At 41.2% G+C, this 19649-nt stretch overlaps 1 protein-coding gene across 4 annotated transcripts in view; it reads right to left on the bottom strand.

Moving 5' to 3' along the window:
* The window catches only part of LOC103184428 (arf-GAP with coiled-coil, ANK repeat and PH domain-containing protein 2), an 85297-nt gene that overhangs the window by 32678 nt on the left and 32970 nt on the right, over positions 1-19649 (bottom strand). For all 4 annotated transcript variants that reach the window (XM_007902406.2, XM_007902409.2, XM_007902407.2 and 1 more), the window contains exons 5-8: positions 12151-12209; positions 10927-11110; positions 5013-5057; positions 4218-4313 (exon numbers count right to left, since the gene is read on the bottom strand). In XM_007902406.2, coding sequence (XP_007900597.2) covers positions 4218-4313; positions 5013-5057; positions 10927-11110; positions 12151-12209 — 384 coding nt within the window. The remainder of the gene's footprint in view (positions 1-4217; positions 4314-5012; positions 5058-10926; positions 11111-12150; positions 12210-19649) is intronic.

The following is a 19649-nucleotide window of genomic DNA, read 5'->3' as shown; positions in this document are numbered from 1 at the left end:
ACAGAAAGGCACATTGATTTTTAGCAGAGCAAAGTAGTGTCCATAAGCAACAGAATAAAGGAGATATCAAGTTGATTATGCAGAGTTTCATTTTATGAGGATAAAAATCTCACTGTTCATTTTGTGAAATTACAGTTTAGGTTAAAATTTTACTAAATATAACTTCAGCACAATTAAGCAACATGGTTTTCCTGAAGGTGGTTTAGTGGTTGTGAACGATGTTTGCCACACAAATACCAGGAATCAGTATGACTAAGATCAGCGGTTCAGTAAGAAGAAGTTGTCAGCTTTGCGATTATAGAAGTTAAAAGTTTATATAATTCGCCAATAAGACAATTTGCACCTTGTGTGTTGAACTCTAAAGTGTGTGCTATAGCCCTGATTGATGCAATGTGGAACTGGAAGGACGATGTAAAAGTATAAACAATCTCCTATCGGAAATCAATGGCTGCTTCTCATCACAACAGATGAGGTGGATTACTGGGAGAATCACAAAGGAATTCCTTTTTTAAAAAAAGCACACACAAGTATGGAAAGTATAACCTAGTTATGATTTCTAGTCTGGAAAATATGAGAAAATTTATATAAGGACACCAATATTCATTTACAGGTAAAAGGAAAGGCCTTAAGCAGGGATCAGTGTGGATTGAGAAGCAAACGATCACACTTCCCATTATCCACTGGAAGTCTTTGAGGGGATAATTAGATTGTGGAAAAGGGTATCCCAGTGGGCGTAATTTATCTGTTCTTCAGTAAGTGCTGTATAAGGCTTTTGTATTCTGTAAAAGCCACATATTTTACATTCAATGAATTTATGCTATCTTGTAACAAATGTAATTCTGTGAAGCATTTAAGAGGTGTCTCAAAGATGTGATGAGGCTCTATATCAAAGGTAAGGATTATTATTATTATTATCAAGTTAAAATCTAGAAACAATCTACTCTTATATTAAATAATCCCTGAATTTTGGATAGTGCCTTTTCAATTTGGGAAGATATTCTTTAAAGTGTATATTTGTATATTTTGTATTTAGGCAAAGGCAGCAGCTAATTTGTGCACAGGCGTGAGCCACATTAGTCAAGACAGAGGGAGAAACTCCACCATCTTCCAGAGTGTATGAAAGTCAGTCATTATCTGAAGGAAACTATTTATAAAGTGCACACGGAACTTCTGAAATCTCTACTGATAGATTCAGTTCCTTCTCAGATTTGTTCTTCCTGTCATTGTTGTTGGAAAAAAGTACTGGGTTAAACTACTCCAGTGGCAGATTAGTTTCCAGTTACTTCTCTTTCGTCTTTAACTTCGAAAATTATATATTTTTAAAAAGCTTCAACAAAAAAGATAGTAAAAGAATGTACAGTACATGCCTGATATGAAAGGTTTAAAAAGGGACCTTTTATTTTTTTAAATATTTTACCTGGGGCAAAAAATGCAGATCACATTGAATCTGCTATGAAATGTCGCATTTTTAACTCAGCAGTTTGTAAAGTTTTTTTTAAATCTTTGCTACCAATACAAAGATTTTGAATTGTGGATTGGATTGAAGGGAAACTTTTTGTCTGAAGGCATTAAAATGTAGTTCTAATAGCTAATAGGGAGAGGAATGTGCCCATGGCCTTTTTCTCCTACATCAGTTATTACAAGCTATAAAAACAGAACTGGCATTCTGCGTCACATTTCCATTGATCATAGTTTATGAAGTTCCCCTTCGTGATACCACAGCCAAGAGTAAAATTCCCTCAGTAGTCAGTAGTCTCTTGGTTGAACTTCCTGCGTAGTAGTGTACACAAAAGTTCTGATAAACACCAGGGAAAGTCTGTACAACTTAGCCTGGTTTAATCGGTAAGCTGTCTCACTTCCAAGCCAGAAGGTTGCCCCATGAATTTGACGAATTGCAACTTTGAACTCATAGTCCAATACAATGCCGTGCCAATAACAACAACAACTTGCATTTATATAGCGCCCCTCACTCAGGGTAGCATCCCAGAGCCCAGAGTGCCGGGGTGCACTGAATTGTTGGAGGTGCCTTTAGAATGAGACATTAATCTGAGATCTTGTTTGCCCGCTCAGGTGGACGTTAAAGATCTCATGGTGCAATTTGAAAGATAGGGTAGTTTCTAACTGTATCTTAGCCAACAATCTCACAAATAGAATTCGTCATTTCATTTCATGGTTACTATGGAGGCATTGCTCTGTGTAAAATTGACTTTTATGTTGCCTACATAATACACTTTGCAGTATAATACTTTTAGATGTCTTCCCTACATAAAAGGTGCCATATCAAGTGCAAGGATTATTCTTATAATATTAATAACATCTTATCAACGGTTCTTAATTTCCAAATATCATTACTTCTCAGTGGATTAAAAATTAGTTTGATTGATACTTAACATACTTGTCAACGAGTATACAAATTGAAGTCACATACTAACATGGAGAATATTTTCTTCTTATTTAAATCACCAAGTATTGTATTGGTGCTGCTACTTGTATTGGTATTGTACATTTTCCTGCTATAGGGATAGACCTCGGTTATTCAATAAATACATCTTTGTATAATAATCATTATAATAATCCTTGCATTGTATGATAGAGCTTTTCACATCCCGAGGACATCTCAAAGCATTTCATAGGATTTATTGTAAGGTAACTATTTATAGATTAAATATTTCCACGTTCTGAATTTTTTTAAAAAAAAGCAAACCTTGTGATAATCTAATTATTACAACAAATTCTGAGGCACAAGCTTCCGTGAAATTATTTCAAACTTGCAGAAAAGGAAAGGTTCATGTTAAGGAGATTCAGCTTTTATGCAACATTTACTGCAGAAAGTTATTCAGCAAAAATAATCAAATCTGGAAAAGAATGCCCTCGTATTTGACAATAAAAAATGGAATTGCACAAAATTAGCGTGAAGGAATGTTACTGCATGTTCCTGACGGCTATTAAGAGAAAGCAGTGACTGGGTAACTCAACTGATGAGAAAAGCAGTGAGGAAAACCGGATGCCATTTTCTAACTGAAATATTTCAGTCACACAGATTTCGCTCAGTATACAGGTCTAATATGTTAACTCTTTCACCACTGTATCTTCCAAACTGTTTGTAGAGTCAATGTATTTCGAAGCCAAGAGCAACAAGAAGCAACCACAATTCCAGAACCAAGTCTGTGACATTTTATTTCTCCCTCCACACTTCTAATCATTAACAAATTCTTAACAGTGCAAAAGCCAAGCAAAGATCTATTCTGTACAGAAAAATGTTCAATGGAGATTTACACTGTGAAAAACAATACAATGAAATATCAGAAACTAATCTCACCTGGCATGTTACACTGACCCACGTCAATACATTCAGTCTGGTGACACTACACTCAAACACACAAACAATGACCGTGCGCCAAAACTAAAAATATACAGCATTTTGCTGTGAGACAAAGCTATCTTAAACTCGTTCAAGACCAACCCATTAATAATAACCTAATGACGGAAAGCTCACAAGAAATAGAGAACAATAAGATCCAGCAAAAGTAAGAGCAAGCCAATTTCAGCCAGAGTTACGCTCACAACTAACCTCAGACTCCAGGCTAAAGGCAGGGGGAAAAAAATAATAATCGCCAGTCTCTTAATTTGGAGGGAAAGGCTAAAACAAAACTCTGCAAACTGCAGGGGGATGAAATATGATTTGAAAACAAAAATATAATTTGCTGCTAATCGAACTGTGGATCTTCCAAACTTGCCAGAGAACAATGGAAACACACGACCATTGATAAGTGTCGGGCAGCAACGCTAGGAAAAACTAATTACATTTATTTCAGCAGTTATAGCTATCGCAGCTATTGAGCAGGTTGAGCACTCAGCGAACAGGGTATCATGAATTTGGATCATAAGGGTTGTCCATGAATTCGATTTGTTGGTCTGCAGTCTATGGAGCTGTCAGTTCTCTCCTTGGGCACAGGCTGCAGCAGGATTTAGAAGTGAGTTATGCCACTCCAATGAGATAGCGATGGAATGAGTTAGGGCCATTCTGCTCCCTTCTGCTGGCAATACTCTCATTGGTGGAGTTCAGTCCTCGTGGGGGAAAGCTCCACATAGATATTCCTCAAACGCCAACGACGATCAAAGAATATTCAACCATCTGCCCATTCATTAATTCATTCATTCATGAAAGAACCGATCTTTCTACAATGCACGTTTGCTGCCAATTCTCGCCATCTCACCTGGGCTCCCAGCTCTTTCATGTACGGCTCCAGCTCCATGAACAGATCATATCCTTGATGAAAGAACGCTAGGTGAGCATACATAAAGGACAACATCTGGATGGAAGAGACAAAAATGCTTATTGGTAATTCATTTGGTGTTAGAACTGCCAGAACTAAAATAGCAAAAAAGAAAAATTGTACACAATGTTTATTTTGAAAATATTTGACATCAGCTGTAGAAAATAGTGAAGGTCAAATGTCCACCTCACCATTTTTATTTTTAGTCCAGTTTCATTTATCCATTTGAAGACACATCTCATATGCACTGAGATACTGCCCATGATTAAACTAGGAAGATTTCAGATTTGTTTCCTCATCTGTGCTAATCTGATATCAAAATAAGTGCTACAAATGTCGACATAGTGTTACAGACTCAATGGAGCAATGAAATCCTCTTATGCTGATTTTTGTGATATAGCCGCTATACAAATACGATTTTGTATTTTATTGTGTCTTGCAAAATATGATAATTCCGTAGTTTAAGAAGTACCACTGTGGAAGAGGTTGAAAGTATTTCATGAGATTTTTGGCAATGGGGATCGTAGAGAAATAGTTCTTAAAATGAAGATGAATGCTCGATAGCCAACTATTCTTAATAAAACCAGATTCAATGAGGTTCATTTAAAATTAAAACTATAAGCATATCATAACTGACTAAACTTCAAAATTTTCCAACGCAAAAATGTATCATCCTAACCAAAACAGATGCAATTATGTCTGTAATAAACCATTAAGAATCAAAAGGTAACTTACTGACTTCAAAACCTCAGATCTTCGCTTGGACTGAAGGACATTGATCTAATGAGGAAAAGAAAAAAAAACCTTGGTATTCAAGCATGGTGGGATTGTTAGTTAGCCCATTTGTGCTAGTTAGTAAAAGACTATGCAATCTAATCTTTCTAAACATACAACACAAAATAAGTTGATAAAAGAATAAATACTTCATCTCAACATTCAAACTAAAAGTTCTCCTTTATTCTCAGCGAAAGAGATTAGATTAATGCCGAATTGGATATATTATTCAACAATCTAAATGGTTGAATCACCCTGACACATGGCATGAGTCTGAAGCCTGCAAACTGATGCAGCAAACCTTGTTCTTCAATAAATTATACGTTAAAGGATTATTTCACGAGGTTTCTTCCTCCGATTGTTCCATAGTTTATCTTGTTTATTGTTGATTTGTGGCTTTTAATCCTGTAGGCGAAGGGCAACCCCAGGCTCCTGTTCTCCACCACCAACTGGCTCCTCGTCCATCCCCGTCACACCTCGCAGATTCTTTTCTCCGACTCCCACTGTGAGGAAATGCGGGACTTCTTCGAGTCCGAAATCAAGGGAATCCACTCAGTTGCCACTGCCCTCCCAACTTCCATCCCCTCCCTACCCCCCACCACCTATCCCTCCTTCCACACCTTTGAACCTGTCCCCCTCCTCTGTCATCACCACCATACCCTCCATGAAGCTCACCACCTGGTCCCTGGACCCCTCTCCACCCCTCTCCTTAAATTCCAGCTCCACCTCCTTGCCCCACTACTCGCCGACATCATCAACCTCTCCATGTCATCTGGCACTGTTTCTACCCCTCTCAAAACAGCCACCATCACCCCCACCTTGAAGAAACCTTCCCTTGACCCATCACAGCTATCCAGCTACTGGTTCATCTCCCACCTCCTATTCCTGTCTAAGGTCCTTGAGAGAGCCGTTGCCTCCCAGCTTCGCTCCTTCCTCTCCTCCCACTCCCTCCATGAGCCCCTCCAATCAGGTTTCCGTGTTGGTCACAACAAGTAAACTGCTTTGGTCAAGTTCACAAATGACATCCTGACAATGTGTGACCAGGGCTCCCTCTGCCTCCTGGTCCTCCTCGACCTCTCCGCTGCCTTTGATACTGTGGACCACTCAATCCTTCTCCACCGCTTCTCCTCCCACTTCAACCTTCAAGGTTGTCCTTAACTGGTTCAGGTCCTACCTTTCACACCGCCTCCACTTCGTCTCTGCAAATGGCTTCTCCTCCAGCCCTCGCACCGCCTCGTGCGGTGTTCCTCAGGGCTCTGTCCTCTTCACCCTCTATATGCTCCCCCTTGGTGACATCATCCGCAACATGGGATAAATTTCCACATGTATGCGGATGACACCCAACTCTATCTCTCTGCCTCCATCCTCAACTCCAGGACTACTGGTATCCTGACCGACTGCCTGTCCGACATCAAGTCCTGGATGAGGGACAACTTTCTCCAACTGATCGTCAGCAAAATCGAGGCCCTCCTGATTGGCTCACGCCAGCACCTCCGCACCTCGGGGGCTGACAGCATCAGCCTCCATGGTTGCACATTCAACCTCACTAAGCCAGTCAGGAACCTGGATGTCTTATTTGACCCTGAGCTGTGCTTTCTCCCCCACATCCACGCCATGACCGGCACAGCCGAACACCACCTCCGCAACATCGCTAGACTCCGCCACTGCCTCACCCCTCAGGCTGCCGAAATCCTCATCCATGCATTTGTCACATCAAGGCTCGATTATGCAAACTCCTTCCTCATCGGCCTTCCCAATTCTTCCTTTCACAAGCGCACCAGGCTCCGTTAGCCCATCAGTCCCACCCTCGCCCGACTCCACTGGCTCCCCATCCCTCAGAGGATCGAGTTCAAAATCCTCATCCTCACCTTTAAGGCCATCGAAGGCCTTGCCCCCTCCTACCTCTCTGACCTGCTGAGTCCCTTCCAACCTGTCAGCTCCCTCCGTTCAGCGGGCTCCGACCTGCTCCATGTCTCCCACCCGAGCCGCCCTACCATCGTGGCCGGACTTTCAGCCTCTCTGTCCCCACAACTCTGTAACTCCATCCCACAGTCCTTTCGCCTCGTTTCCTCTCTTGCCTCCTTCAATGCCGGTCTCAAGACCCTTCTCTTTGTTCATGCCTTCCCTCACCCCTATTCCACCCCTCCCCCATGCTCGGGTCCTGACCCCTGACTGTCCAGTGCCTTGGGATGTCCTCCCGATGTGAAAGGCGCTCTATAAATGTAATTTTGTTGTTGTTGTTATTATTGTTTAAATGACATAGGTTTCTTTGGCCCATGTCCCAGCTAGGGGCCAATTCAGATCCTCCAATGTTTTCAATGACTTGCTCATGCTCAGAGACCTCATTATTTCTATGACCAGAAGGGAGAAAAATGTGGCAGCTATGTAAACAAAAATTACCAAAGAGCTCAGTTTCTCCTCATCTTAACCATCTTTCAAGAAAACTTAGCCAAGTCTACCAAAAGGGAAAATCTTTTTAATAAGGAGAGGAACAACAACAACAACAACTTTGATTTATATAGCGCCCTCCATACCGGACGGCGTCTCAGAGCACTTCACAGTAACAGATCCCAGGGCTGAGCCAGGGGGAGGGGGGAGGAAGGTGACCAAAGGCGCAATCGAAAAGAAAGGTCTTCAGCTGGGACCTGAAAATAGGAAGGGAGGGGGCGAGGCGAAGGGAGTGAGGAAGGGAATTCCAGAGCCTCTGGGCGTAGTGGCTGAAGGGCTGCCGAGGTTAGAGCGGAGGACTCGAGGAATGAGGAGGAGGCCAGACCCGGAGGAGTGAAGGCAACAGAGGTCAAGAGGTAGGGGGGGGGCAAAGGGTGTAGGGATTTGAATACAAGAGTGAGGATCTTGAAGTCGAGGAAAGAACAAGTATGCAAAATGAGCTGCAGAAAACGTTAAACCAAGTCAAAGCACTTGAAAATGTTGGTAAACAGGCTGAAAAAAAACAGCTCTCCATCATTTCTAGGCTTTCTTCCCCAAGCTTGTTAAAAAAAGTAACAACACTATTTTGATGCGTAATTTGCACGATAAAAATTGGGACAAATTTCTCATTATCTTTTCAGATCAACATCTGGTCTCATTTTTTCGGGAAGTGCTTTGACGAATACCATTTTGTCTAGCTTGATTATAGTGTACAACACACTGGCTTATGTTGAGTAAAGGCTCTGGGCCATCAATCTGAATGAAGAGGCACAATTGTGCGTCCCACACCAACTTTCTAAATCCGGCTAATTTCATCTTAACTTGGAGAGAGAGGCGAGTGCAGATTCATTTTCAATAGATGCTATGGGAATGCAACTTGACTACTGTATTATGATGTCGCTTGCCAATATCATTGCACATTACAAATAGTAAAAAACTTTGCTAAACAAATGGTTCTTCAGGAAAGTAGTAACTATGAAAAGTAAATGTACGTGTGAAGGCCCACTGATACAACCTTCTATCACCAGATGGCGACACTCAAACTTCTCTTAAAATACAAAGGACATTGCCTGTGAAAAACATTCTGCAAATATATTTTCTTTAGCAGAATAAACACAGCATACAAATATATGATCAAATCAATACTCATGGGGGGAGGTTGGGATATTGCCTCGCTGAATGATAATCATAATCCTCGCAGTCGAAGATTAGTTACTTTTAGAAGAGAGGCTGAAGCAGATTACAAATGTGCATGTGATCCCATGAGGTAGCTTGGGGCCAGCATGTGGTTGAATTGCAAAGGATATTAATGAAAGAGCCATTCATGGATGTAATTCTCCTGTCAGTCTATTACTAAACTAGATATTCGAGGCAGTTTCCCTTGGTTTCCATTCAACAGCACTGCAAGTGGTAAATGATAAAATCTTTCCGGGTCAAAAACAATGGTCATGTGACAGAAACACAAGAGAATTAAGACTCCAATTACCTAGGGGGTATACAGGTTGGGACAAAGGAAACCCGATTCACTTCGCAAGTGTAGAAGAAATCAGATCTTACAAATGTTAAGGCACACGTCTGTGAGTGAAATCTGCTCAAGATATTCACAAGAAACTTCATAACTCTAATCACCTAATTACGCTTAGAGGAAGTGAAACGGTGCCCCAAAACTGTTAAAATTATATTTAATGGGAAATTGGAAAGCTTGGGACTTTATTGCCTCTAAAACCACCTAAAGCCATGGCATCTTGTTTTTAAAATAAGGTTGAGATGAACAGTTGAGTCATGTGATAATTGCCTTAGTGAGACTATCATCCACATGCAGTTTAGTTTTTTTCAAAACAGAGCAACAAATTTCATTCCAGATCTATGAGGAAATTAGGTCTCTATAGTCTTTTCAACAAAGACTGAAGGTGGGGGAATGTGTGGGAGAATTTAGAGGCATTTAAGATGTAATTAAGTGTTTGGATAATTTGGATTCAAAATATGCTTTTTCTGCTGTGTACAAAATTCTCATGAGAGGCGATGAGAGTGAGTAAGATTAGAAACTTGCTGAGTTAGAAGTGTAGTCACAAACCCACATCCCATCATTTGGCACAACATATCAGAATTAAACATGCTGGCTTTATTTCCTCGTATTATGCCCAAGCAAAGGCAGTTTCTTGGCCAGCTTCTAAAATTTTAGTCAAAATTATCTGCTCTGAAACAGTCAACTGCAGTAATTGTGGATTTTACTCGGATCTCCAACACTCCCATACCCCCCACAGTAGATAGTTTTCTCCATCTTCGACTGGTTGTATTCATTTATTTCTGAGCTGCCACTGAAAATTGACAGGTTCTTATTGCCAGAAAAATCCTGAGCTTGAGTTTACAATGCCGCAATACAAAGAGAATGAGATTATTTGAAAAGATAAATGTTCACAAAGGCAGGGAGAGGATTCAGAACTGTTTGCCTTTATTCTCTGTTCTGTATCATTATATAATAATTTTGTACGACTTCTGTAATGAAACTGACTATTAATTCATCAAGAAAATCACAGTATGTGGTTTGCTTCTTTTGTAAGAAAGGTAGCAATTACATAACGAATGACGTGGGGGGAAAAAAGACTAATTATAATCATTATTGGGATGGGAAAGAGACAAACACAATCTCTGTGCAAGGAAATCAGTAACATTAGCCACATTTTCAACTGGTTAAGAATAGAGTTTAAAGAGAGTATCAAATGTTCTACACCAGCCCTGAGTAATAATAATCCTTTCATTTGATATAGCGCCTTGTCATGTCATTGAAATGTCTCAAAGCGCTTCACAGGATATACATTAAAGTCAATATTTCGTAAGTGAAACACGGCAGCCAGTTACGCACAACAATGTCCCACAAACAGGATTGAGTGACCAATTCTAACGGACCAACACATGACTTTGTAGTCTAGTGCCTGAAGAAATGAACAGAACATTTTATTGGGCAGAAAACAGCAGCATATTCTGTATCTCCAGTCCCCAAACTGTGCCCTTGACAAATCGTACAGCAATCTCAACCAGCATTCAGAACACTGCAGCCCACTCAACTTCTATTTTAAGCAAACCATAACTGTGGGTAGCTTCACTCCAACTTGCAATTCAAGTTGCTCTCTGTAGTCTCAGGCAAGTAAAGGAAGAGTAGAAGTAAACATTTAAATTTAGGCTAGTGATAAATAATTCAGCAGAATGGTACTGCAGCGAATCATAATAATAATAATCCTTGCATTTGATATAGCCTTTTCACATCTTCAAGACATCCCAAAGCGCTTCACAAAATATATAGTGAATTGACTGTATATTGTGTGTGGCAACCATTTGCGCACAGTAGTGCCCCACAAATAGTCGTGGATTGAGTGATCAATTTATTATTATTATTTTTTTAAGGAAATAATACCCTCATATTGCGTACATTAGAAACAAGCAGCCTCACCTGCAGAACATAATCCAGTGCTATGTGTCTAAAGCACTTGCGTGTTGCTGTGAGGATATTTGTCGCCTCTTCCACTTCATGCTGTTTATTCCGCTGAACCTGAGCGTTTTTGACCAGGGCATTCTCGTTCTCTTCACTGACCTTGTCGAACTGCTTTTTAGCATCTTTAAATTTTCTGAGATCCCTGAAATAAGTTTTTTTTATACAAAAAAATACATTAGATTATTGCAGCTGAAACCTATGAAGAAAGTCTACTAATTTTAAAGAGGGGGAAGGACCTTTGAAACTGAGATAGTATTATTTTTCTCATTCTCTTACTAATTTGATGTGCGAAGGAAAATGGAACTTTTTTTTTTAAATTACATGCAAAAAAAACTCCACATTGACCTTTCCAGGCAAGGCGTGGGAGCATTTAAGAGCAGGGCAAACAACTTGCATCAGCACGTGAAACACATGTGAGCACTCAGTTACGTTCAGTACATGCACATTTATCCATGCTAATGGTTTTTTAGGTACAGCAAAGAATTACTGATTTAAAACTGAAGCTTTCATATTGCACAGCCATGAAAGCAAATTCATCTTGAAAACATTTGATAAAACCATTGTGTTCAATTGGCCAATTGCTTTCATCATATCCAGACGTTGACTATGTTAACTCCCTGCTCGCCAGACTTCATAACTCTTTCCTCCACGAGCAGCGGATTACTCACAACTCTGCAGCTCATGTCCTCTCCTACACCCAGAGAGCCAATCAGCCCCATCCTCACCCAGCTTCACTGGCTCCCCATCCCCCAGAGGATCGAGTTGAAGATTAGAGCCCTCCATAGGCTTTCTCGTCCCTACCTCTGCGACCTAAAAAAAACCTGCCCACTCCCTCCGCTCGGCATGTCCCCTCCCGACATGAAAGACGCTACAATAATGCAATTTGTTGTTCTTGTTGAAATAAATCTACAGCCACTCAGGATCTGAGGTACTATGGTACTACAGCCATGGTCTTATAGAATGGCGGAACAGGCTCAAGAGGCTGAATGGCCTACTCCTGTTTCTATGTAAGCAGTAGACATAGTCCACCGCAAAAACATTTTCTGCTCACAAAAGGTGTTACATGGTAAATAGTTACCCGAGATTAAATCAGAATTTTGGACTCAATACTTTATATTGTGCTGAGTTGCCAAATAGATCAAAAGGATACCTAGAATACATAAAATTTAAAAAGTTACACACTCTTTAACAAACGTTTGAAGTTGGGTCCTGATGGATCTTTGAGCCTGGTCAATCAGAATCTGAAAAAATAAGGAAATATTTTAAAATAAAAAGTAAATGCCATTGTAAACGTATTTATTCAGCGAAAGTTGTGTATGTGTGTGTGTGCCATCATCTCTTAAAGTTGTTGTTCATCGAAACTGTAGTGCCTCACTCAAATGTATGTTCTGCGTGTGTTGGCAAACAATTCCAGTGTGAGGATAATCAGTTCCCCTTATCCTGTTTTCACTTAACAACCACACATATGCACTTTCCAGCTGGAGGTCACAAGATAGCAATTAGGAACTGGAACAGATGATTTCTCCCCAGTCCAACAGCCAATTGTAATGCTGTATTATAGCTCTAGTTTGAGATTAGTCAAATCAACACACACCAGGGATTGAACCGGAAATCTTCTGGATCTAACTGCTCTAGTTTCACAGCAGGTTTCATCAACAGTGATCTGCAGAATTTTGAAAGCATTCGAATCATGTGTTTCACCAGTAACCTTGTGAAATGTCTACTTTGCACCACTGAAACAAGATTTTAATATAACAATAATAATACTTGCTTTCCCTTTGGTAGCACATCTTGTAGGACTTTACAGTGATTGTGTATTTTGTAGGTGAACATTAACAAACTGCATATTTTCAAGTTTCTAAAATTACTGGCATTCAGAACATTATCCTTGTGCTTTACATAAGATTGGTTTGGATGAAGAAGGCCCTTCGGCCCATTTGATCTCATCCTTCCAGGGTACACACCCTACAGTCTTCCCATCAACAAAAACAACAAAATTACATTGTATAGCACCTTCCATAGAATTACATAGAATATACAGCACAGAAACAGGCCATTCAACCCAACTGGTCTATGCCAGCGTTTATGTTCCACAAATCTACTCCTGCCCTTCCTCAACTAAGCCCATCAGCACGTGGCTGAAGGTGGCCCGCCAATGGTAGGGCAGGTGAGGCGGGGGACGTGAAGCAGGCTGGAACCCGCTTAGTGGAGGGAGCAGGGGGTTAGGAGGTTGCAAAGGTAGGGGGGAGCGAGGCCATGGGGGCTTGAAAGTGAGGACCAGTATCTTGAACTGTATCTCGGTGTGATGGGAAGACAATGGAGTCGGGCTAGGGTGGGGGTGATAGGGTCGTGGTGCCTGGTGCGGGAGAGGTCACAAGCTTCAGAATTCTGGATGATCTACAGTATGGAGGAGGAGTTGGGGAGGCTGACAAGCTGGGAGTTTGCGTAGTTGAACCTGGATGTTAGGAATGCACGTATGAGGGTCTCAGCGGCCTGCGGTGTGAGACAGTGGCGGAGCCCGGCGATGTTTCAGAGGTTGGGGAAGGCAGAGCGGGTCATAGCACAGATGTGGGGTAGAAAGTATCGTTGAGGGTCAAAAAATGTCAAGGCTCAGCAAGGTGGAGTGTACATCTATGGATGGTGATGCTCTCGGTGCCTGAGGTGTGGAGGCGCTGACGGGAGCCAATCAGGAGTGCCTCGGTCTTGTTGTCGTTCAACTGTAGAAAGTTAGGTCTCATCCAGAACTTGATGTCTGACAGACATTCTGTCAGCACAGCAGGGTCCTAGAATCGAGGGTGGAGGCAGAGAGATTGAGTTGGGTGTCATTCACATACATGTGGAAGACGACCCCATGTCTGTGGATGATGTCACCAAGAGGAAGTATTATAGATATTAAAGAGAAGGGGACCAAAGACAGAGTCCCGAGGAATGCCTCACGAGACAATGCAGGGTCTAGAGGAGAAGCAGTTTATGGAGATGAAGTGGAGACGGTGTGAGGTGGGATCTGAACCATTCAAGGACAAAACCATGAAGGTTCAGGTGAGAGGAGGCGATAGAGGAGCATAGGGTGGTTAACGGTGTCAAATGGTGTGAGATCAAGGAAGTAGAGGAAGCCCTGGTTCCAGATAGACAAAACGTCATTTGTCACTTTAATCAAAGGTGTTTCTATGCTGTGGATTGGAGGGGTTTGTGAAAGGAGAGGAAAGAGCTAAGCAACAAATCGTTCCAGGACCTTGGAAAGGGAGGTTGGAGATAGGGCGGTAATTTGCGTATCAAGCCGGCATGTCCTGGCCTCAACCATCTTTTCTGGCAGTCTTTACTTGTAGTTCTGTCAACCCTGCAATGCTTCGTGCTTTAGGCGTTACCAACGTTAAAAGCAAATCTCTTGTGAAGCAATGCACAATAAATGAGCAACCATAGAATATCCTGTAGCAAACGACATTTGTAAAAGATGGAAGGAAGTAGTTCATTTAAATTCAGAGAGTTAATTTATTACCCAGAGAGTTGTTCCAGTCGGGAATGCACTGCCTGAAAGGGTGATGGAAGCAGATGCGATAATAGCTTTCAAAAGGGAATTAGATAGGTACTTAAAAAGGAAAGATTTGCAGGGCTGTGGGTAAGAGCATGGAGTGAGACTAGTTGGTAGCTCTTTCAAAGAGCCGACAAGGGCACGATGGGACGAATGGTCTCCTTCTGTGCTGTAAGATTCTATCATCTCAGAGATGCCCTAAGCAAAGGCCTTGATTTACCCTTTTTTTTAAAAAACAACACACAAGGCTAAAACCAATCTCAGAAATTCAACTAAAATAAAGTTTTTTTTAATAAACCACAGGAAACGTTAGCTTGTGAATCCAGAAGTACTTATTAAAATTGTTTCCTGACAATATTTACATTTACCGTAAAACCTCTTTACATTGTGCTGTATTATAATGCATTACAACGCAGTTTTGCTTATAGTACGATTGCCGTTGGATCCTGACATTTCTGCTCTTTATTCTCCCTTCTTTCCCCTCAAATGAAAGCAGTGATCAATGTGTACTGTGTACTGATGATACACAGTACTGCAGATGACAGCTCCACTCCAAAATAAAGTGACTTTTGCCAAGTATGAATGGATAAGTGAGTGCCAAATTATTCACAACGTGATTACATGCTTCCAGCAGGGGTCATTAGACAAGTGATCAAAGGCAAGCAATCTGCCTCCCTCCAAAGGCCCTGGTGATAATAATTTCAGTGTTGCCAATGTAACGCTCAACTGAGATTAACTCATGAACCCAGATCAAAGATCAAACCATAGCGTTTCCATCTTCATGCCTCAGTGTCACATTACCCAGTATAACCTACTTAAATATACAATCAGGAAAGGTTGAAGTGTTTGGTTTTGTAGTTTGGAGGCTCAACTTGTAGCAATTTCGATTGTGCAAAATCTGGTCTTCACCAACAGTCATTAATAATAATAATAATAATCCTTGCATTTGATATAGCGCTTTTACGTCGGGAGGACGTCCCAAAGCCCTTCACAGAACATACTGCAAAGTGAATTGACTGTATATTTGTGGGCGAACGCGGCAGCCAATTGCGCACAGCAATGTCCCACAAACAGTCGTAGATTGAAAATGACCAATTTATTATTGTTTTTGGTTTTTGGAGGGATTATTAGGCGTGTGGAGTAAGGAAACTTGCCCAAGGTTTCGCCCTCTGCCTGGAATTGAACTCAGGTCTCTCGCTTGCAAAGCGAGTGCTCTAACCACTGAGCTACAGGACTCCAATTGGGTCTACATTGTAATTGAAGTGCTTCGGGAACCTGCTGCACGTGAAGAGGTCTATATAAATGCAAGTTGTTGTCTTTGTTAATTAAAAAGTGTGTGTGTGGGTGGGGTGGGGAATGTCTTTTGTATAAAAATAAATTTAGAACAGTTGGATTGATTTGGATTATAATGTAAGATGGGAGTGATGGATTTATCCAGTCTTTGTGATTTTTATCATTTAATATTGTTGCTGTTTTTCCAATCGGTTCAATACTTGACATGAAATTTTCTTCTAAATATCTACAACTTTAACATGAGGCATAGAACACTGACTAAGGCATTAAATAATTGAATGTTGCCAAGGGGGAAAAAAAATCAAGCTTATATCCTTCTGAATATAACGCCAGGCTTTCTTCCCTAAATTATAGGTTAAAAACCTCTACTCATCTTATGTTTTTGGACTTTATATGGATGTTATGATTTTGACCATTCGGGTCCACATATTCCAAACTGTACTTGATATCATGTAAGTGGCAAACACGGTGATCATTTGTAAACAATATATTAAACATTTCCCTTCCCAGGGAACCATCGCAACAGAAATAAGTTACATCTTATGCAACAAAACTAGGCAAGAACCACTGAGTCATGCAGCGGCCTTTGTATTGTACATTTGTATAATAGAAGGAGTTGTATTATTGCTACACCTAGCAACCAGTTTCCCCTGCTATTCTTGAACTTGCACTTACACCCTGTTTTGTGCAAAGCAACATCAAGTCTTTCATAAGAAACCCAGTATACTTTGATTACACACTCTTTTGCATTCAAACAGCATTCATTTACTCTTTATTTGGGTGGCAGCATCATAACTAACTGATACATATTCTAACTATAAAACACATGCTAAAAACAGTGGCAATTACAGGAAGGAAGAAACGTAATGGACAACAAAAATAATCTACTAGGGTAGATTTACTTGGATGTTACCAGGGAACAGTGGATACAGCTATCACAAGGTTTGATAGGTTAGAGCTTTTCTCTCTGAAAACGAGACAGGGAGGGGGAACCTGTTTCAAATGACGAAAGGATTCGGTAAGGTGGACATTAATAGGCTATTTCCACTCGTTGGTGAGTCTAAAACAATGCAGCATAAGCACTTAGCCAGGAACAGATGCAAAGGTGAGTTTAGGAGATACTTTGTTACATGGACGGTGGTAAGAATATAGAAGTCGAAAGTTGTAGTTCAGGCAAAAAGCATCTTATTTGAAAGGAAATGTGATGCATATATAAGAGAAAGGAATAGAGGGGATCAGGAAGGATGGAGACTTGTGTGAAGCATAAACACAACATACACTACTTGTATAAACATTAGCACAAACTGGTTGGAATGGCTTGTTTGCGCGCTGTCATACTCCATGTAACTCTTTGTAAACCGAGTAGCCTGAATTGTGCTGGACTTCTCTTCAACCATTGCCCCTGGAGGAAATGGCTTCAAGAGCAGCATGATCGCACTCTTTCAGTATAAACACAAGATTTTGTTACTCAGAGTGGACTATTGTCTCCGGGCCATTACAAATGTAGTTGTGCTAAAATATACTTATGTAATAAAGTTCCATCAAAACCATTTGATGGTATTCGGTTTTCCTGATTAGCTTTCTTGCTGAAAGTGTAACAAAATTGACTTTTTATATTATTTTTAATATTGTTGGTTGGTTTTATAACTATGGAAATTGAGGGTAAAGTCCAATGGAATAAAAACGTCTCATAATATTCAAAGATTAATAGCTACACATGTGATGCGATGTTATCACCTAGTAAAGACAGATGTGTGCTTGCCAAATGCATGTTTGGTAGTGCATGGAAAATAAATCCCTAAATTAGTGGAACCGGTATGCAAATGCAAGTTACCGATGTGGAGGAGTTGACTTTTTAAAAAAAATAGGATTCATGTTCAAACTTTTCAATTTTTCTACAAAATGCAGCATTGAATTAGATAATAATAATCCTCACATTTGATGCAGCACCTTATCTGCTGTTGATATATCTCAAAGCACTTCACAGAATATAATGTAAAGTGGATTCACTGTGCATTTTGATACTAATAATATTTGCATTTGGTAAAAGCCCCAAGCAGTTTCTTGGAAGAATAGTATCCATTTATGTCGGCAAACATGACAGCTAATTTTTTTTAAAAAAAGGAAGACTATTTGGGAAGCAAGGCCATTGAGGCACATGGCAAAAAAAAGTAAAGTAAAAAAATATTAAATACCTACCATCTAATAAAATAGAACAAGCTTGACAGGTTGAATGGCTTACTCCTATTCTTATGTATAACAAATCAATCTCTCATTTTTTCTGAATTCCAGAAGAGTGGGAAATGCTGATCAGGAATATGAGGGAAAATAGATTTCCAGCAATATCTCTCCCCCCACACCTCCCCCCCATTAGTGGTGGTGCAATAAGAGGAAGAAATTTGAAGGAAAAGGAAAAGCTTTGCCCGTGATTCATAGATACTACCAGTCGGAAACGAGACATATCAGCAAAGCAATTTTTCGATCTTCTGCCAACACTGAGCACTGCGTTCCTACAGCTCCTTAAAAGGATTTCCCTTTCTTTCAAAAAAAACTTTGAGGTGCACCAGCACAGTTTGTCCCACAGTATAGTGAACAAGAAGACTACATTTGTATAGCGCCTTTCACGTCGGGAGGACATCCCAAGGCGCTGGACAGAGTACAGCATTTCAGACCCGAACTGGGGTCGGGGGGGAGGGGAAGGGGGGTGGCCGATGGCATGGTCGAATAGGAGGGTCTTGAGGTGGGCCTTGAAGGAGGTTAAGGAGGGGGCGAGGCAGAGTGACTGAGGGATGGAATTCCAGAGGTTGGGGGCGGAGTGGCTAAAGGCTCTCCCACCAATGGTGGGGAGGGGGGATGTGGAGCAGGCCAGAGCCGGGCTGAGCGGAGGGAGCGGGCGGGTTGGTAGGGGTTTAGAAGGTTGCAGAGGTAGGGTGGGGCGAGGCCATGGAGGGCTTTTTATGTGAGGACCAGGATCTTAAACTGGATCCTCTGAAGGATAGGGAGCCAATGGAGTCGGGCGAGAGTGGGGGAGATGGGGTCACGGAGTTTGGTGCGGGAGAGGACCCGGGCTGCAGAGTTGTGGATTATCTGTAGTCTGTGGAGGGAGGAGTTGGGAAGGCCGACAAGTAGGGCGTTTGCATAGTCGAGCCTGGTGGTGATGAACGCATGAGCAAGAGTTTCAGTGGCCTGAGGGGTGGAGTAGTGGCGGAGTCGGGCAATGTTACGGAGGTGAGGGATGGCAGAGCGGGTCATGGTTTGAATGTGGTGGAGAAAAGACAGTTGAGGGTTGAACAAGACACCTAGGTTCCTGACTGGCTTGATGAGTTGTAGTGTGCGACCATGGAGGTTGATGCTGCCAGAGCCTGAGGTGCTGAGGCCAGTTCATCAGAAAGGTGAATCTAAATGCTCTGCCCTAATACACCCTACCTCTTAAAGAGCCACTGACAGAGTGACACAGGCAAACACAGTACAATTCATACTTATACAGCACCTTTCACATCAGGAGGGTGTCCCAAAACCCAGATATAGTTTGCCTAACTATACAACTTCCTAGACTATGATTCAATAGGGCAGAGGATTTAAAGAAAATGAGGGAAAAAAAATCACAATCATTTTATAAAGTGTACAATGCAAGTGATACAATTTTAGTGGTCATTGCAAAATTATTCTGTGCTGCTGAACAATGTTTCACCTTGAGGTCGCTGCATTATATGCTCAGGTGCGCCCACAAAACAAATCATTGCTGTTTAAAGTCATTTGCAAAGTTGAGGATTTGTTTCTTGACTGACGGGTTTTCCTTTGTAGCAGTCTTCTTTAAAAGACATTGAATTTTACATACCAGATCATTCCTCATTCACTG

This window comes from Callorhinchus milii, unplaced genomic scaffold (genome assembly GCF_018977255.1).
Source record: "Callorhinchus milii isolate IMCB2004 unplaced genomic scaffold, IMCB_Cmil_1.0 Scaffold11, whole genome shotgun sequence".
NCBI lineage: Eukaryota > Metazoa > Chordata > Chondrichthyes > Chimaeriformes > Callorhinchidae > Callorhinchus > Callorhinchus milii.
The sequence above is the reverse complement of the archived record's forward strand: the minus strand, read 5'-3'. Positions and strand labels throughout refer to the sequence as shown.